This window comes from Arachis ipaensis, chromosome B02 (genome assembly GCF_000816755.2).
Source record: "Arachis ipaensis cultivar K30076 chromosome B02, Araip1.1, whole genome shotgun sequence".
NCBI lineage: Eukaryota > Viridiplantae > Streptophyta > Magnoliopsida > Fabales > Fabaceae > Arachis > Arachis ipaensis.
This window is the reverse complement of record NC_029786.2, coordinates 14,875,304-14,879,217: the sequence shown is the minus strand read 5'-3', so window position 1 is coordinate 14,879,217 and position 3,914 is coordinate 14,875,304. Positions and strand designations below refer to the sequence as shown.

The 3,914-nt window shown below is 34.6% G+C and overlaps 1 protein-coding gene across 1 annotated transcript; it reads right to left on the bottom strand.

The window, feature by feature from the left end:
* LOC107625077 (transcription factor bHLH3) lies at positions 1,107–3,441 on the bottom strand. The gene is made up of 2 exons (XM_016327644.2): positions 3,262–3,441; positions 1,107–2,933 (listed from the first exon to the last, which is right to left on the bottom strand). The coding sequence occupies exon 2, from the start codon at positions 2,901–2,903 to the stop codon at positions 1,353–1,355; it is 1,551 nt and encodes a 516-aa protein (XP_016183130.1). The 5' UTR covers positions 2,904–2,933; positions 3,262–3,441; the 3' UTR covers positions 1,107–1,352.

Here is a 3,914-nt window from a genome sequence, read left to right as displayed (position 1 = left end):
TGAGTCCATTACCAATTCGGTTGTGGAAACAATGGTGAATAGTACCTAGACACTTGTGTCAACATTTAACTAAGACTCTTAAAATGCAATAATAGAAGGGGAATAAAAAGAATGTCGAGGTGTTGTCAAGAGAAAAAGAAGTTGCCAGGAAAAAAGCAAAGTGAGAAAAAGGAGGAAGTTCTAAGAGAAAACTAAATAAACAAGTGGGTGTAAGTATAAGTGTTCAATTAGGCGCGATTGTTTGTTGAGACATAAATACTAATTATTAGTTATGGATATAATGATATATAAATACACATAAAATATATATATTTAATATTTTTTAAAATTAAAATATAAAAATATAATGTATAAGACATAAAATTTAATTTTTTTATTTTTAATTAACTAATGCATCGATACTCCTGGTGCACTTGAAATGTTTCCTAAAGTATATTAAAGAGGATAAAATTAACATTTGGTTCATACATATGTGCCTTATATTTTTTTACCAAAGATAAGGAGACTCGAATTTGCAATCTCTTAAATGAGTATAGAGAGACTATGTCGTTTAAATTATAACTCATTGGCATGTATCTTGTATATTATTACCAAACACATTACAAAATTTGTGTATCTTTATGTTTATGTATTTTTGTGTAGTCATATATGTGTCTATGTGTCTCAAATAAGAATTTAATTTTAATACATTTAAAATAACTCTCTTTTACATTAAATGGGCGAATAATCATCTAAAAAAATAGATATAATTAAATGATTGTGTAAAATATTTTATATTGTCCATTTAATCAAAACTAATCTAATTAAATAAAGTGATGACTCATGATTTCATTCTTATTCTTATCTATACAAAAAACCTAACGCAAACCATCATTTTCCCATGGGGGTCCTACCAAACATGATCTTTCAAATTCAACATGCACAAGTTAAACGTTAAAGTAACTTTGATCTCGATTGATGCAAAAGCACCCAAACATATGAAACATTAACATTGTTGTCTTCAAACTTGCTATTCTAAGTGGCAACAATACAAACAACTACCAACTTGGCCACAAACAACATTAAGTCCAAAATTTGTTAGCTGAACAAGTGAAAAATAAAGGGAAGATTCAATTCAATTCAACTCATGCTATTTATCACAAGTAAATACATAATTCAGGTCATTGATTACAAATCAGTTCAAAGAGAGCCACAAGGACCACATCTTAGGACTTAACTTACAATATGATTTTAACTTACAATCTGATTAATAAGTACACTAAGAACACTATCATGTATACCTAACAATAACATTGTTGCATTGCATTAACATGCCACATGATGATAAATATATAATCTTTTCTGAAAACTTATCAGTTTTTGGATAAGGATGCTTCAAGCTTTTCCTTCAATTGTATTGCAGCAGCCTCGCTGCCCTGCGCTCTTATGGAGAATGTATGAATCATCTTTCCCTCCGATGTTGAAACACCTGACTCTGGAGCCATGATTTGATGCTCCTGGAATGTCTTAATGACTCTGGAAACCGGGTGGAGATCCAAGGGGCAACTTACTCGCACGACTGCTGTGTCATCCTCTCTGGCTTGGAAATCTATATCCGAAAAAGGAAACATTGGTTCATTGTTGTTATTCATGTTCTTCTCTGTTTCCAACACCTTGATCTTCATCTGCAGATCAGTGATATACGTAATTGCATCGCCAAGTAGAGATGCCTTGTCCATTTTAGATATATTCGGAACAACAGCTCTCAAGGCATAGAACCTTTGGTTTAGCTTTTCCCTCCTTTGTCTCTCGGCTTCAACATGATTCAGGGGTTCCTCTCTTCCATTTGCAGGCTTTCTACCTCTTTTTCGGGGCTTCCGCTCATCCAGATGAGTTGAGGAGGAGTCTTCATTTCCAAGATCTAGCGAAGAAACCCTTGTTTGAGCGTTGTAATTCCCACCAATCATTTGAGGGAACAATTTCGCTTCACTATTTTCACCCATGCTCCCATTGGAAGGATTCCCATATCCATGGTTTGCTGCTAGAGCTTGAACTTCATAAGAGTCTGAAGTGAAACCAGAATCATCTTCCAACTTCGGCGAGAAACTAATGGTTATTGACTGAGATTTCGCATCCCCACCACCAACGCTTAATTCACGCCCGAAAATCTTCGGAAATGCCTTCGCCTGTCCAGAACTAGATTCACCAAATGCTGTCCTGACCAAATCCAAAACACCCTGGTCTTCTGGCACTGTTTCCACGGAACCAAGCTCAACAACTCCGGCTTTAAGAGGCACAAAAACAACCGTTTGAAGACCAGCTGATCTCCCAAGAAATGATCTTGATTCTAGTTGGTTTGAACAGCTAGCAGAATCAGAAACCCAAATTGATTTGCCAGACTTGAAAGAACCACCAGGGCCACAAGGCGAATCGAAACCAAATATATAATACATTGAGGCCAAGTAAAACATATGCAAATCCGAAACCCTATCTAACCTTGCATAATTCGCCTCTTTCGACACAGAGCAAGCAAAGTATGCATCAAGCTTCTGCAGCACCTTCTTTCTCAGCTCCTCTTCATCACCCTTACTAACTCCACTCCAATCCCCTTCAGATCCTCCCTCGCCAGCTCCGCCCCCTTTGGGATCGCAGCATTGGCCGTCGCCCCAAATCAAGGCGGAGCCACCAGATTTCAGCCCAGCAACCTGCCAAAACACAGCATAATTCCACTTGGAACCCTCTAGAACCTGGCACAGCCGCCGCCGGAGGCCAGCATCAGTTCCGGCCAGAGCCGAAGCAGAAGCAACCACGCTGGAGAAAAAATTATTGGAAACCGCAGAAACAAAGTATGCAACAGCTTCTGCACCCAACACAGATTCCAACACACCCTTGTCTTCATCACTCACACAAAACTTCTCGCTCATGATCTTTTCTAACGGTAACAGCTCCTATACCTAAAAATCGAAACTTTACTTCTCCCCTCAAAAAGAAATGCTTTGAAAATATCTCAATTAAGCTTGAATTTCACCCAACTAATCAAAAGCCGTTAAAATTCATAAACATGAAACAACCATATAGAAAAACCCTAGAAATAATCCAAGTGAAACCCACAATTAGTGAATCACTTGTGATGGGTATTTCTAAATTATTAGAAAGAATCTAACTTCGTGTTGAGGTCAAAGATTTAGTGGGTTAACAATCCGAAAAGAAAGTGCTTGATTAAGGTAGTGGAACACAATAAAGATTCAGCAGAAAATGAAGGTACATAGTTTGAATAATTACCTGAAGGGTTTTTGGGATTTGGTGGGGTAGTAGAAGCTTGAACATAGAGGAAAATAGATTTATAAGATTCGAAAAAACCTCAGATCTGAGAACAACAAATGCAAACCGGAGAGAGAGAGCGAGAGAGAGAGAGATTCAAAGCTACACTAACACTAGGACTCTTTTTCTTCATTTCTTTTTTTTATTTAATTATGCTGTATAGCATATTAGCATTTAATTTTTTTATTTTTGATATTATAATATAATTTTCCATTTCATAATAAATAATTTATTTTTAAGATTTTAAAATATTTGTTCTATTTATGATATATAGGTAGAATTAAATTCTCTTTCCATTTTTACTTTTAAAATAATTAGTGTTATTATATTAATTGAAGTTTTATTTTAATAAGGGTAATTTTTCCATATATTTTTTTGGTTACTTATTATCATATATATTTTTTTTCTTAATCTAATATTTTAAATAAGGGTAATTTTTTCCATATATTTTTTGTTACTTATTATCATATTTTTTTATTTTTCTTAATCTAGAAAGTACTATAGGAATAACAGTTACTAAAATCTGAAGAAAGTTTCTAATGAATGCTCTTATATCACTTGTAAATAAGATTTTCAAAATCTTCACTATTAAATATACATAAAAGAATTAGTTA

Coding starts and splice junctions, on each gene's coding strand:
- LOC107625077 (XM_016327644.2), bottom strand. CDS start 2,903: ATGAGCGAGAAGTTTTGTGTGAGTGATGAAGACAAGGGTGTGTTGGAA.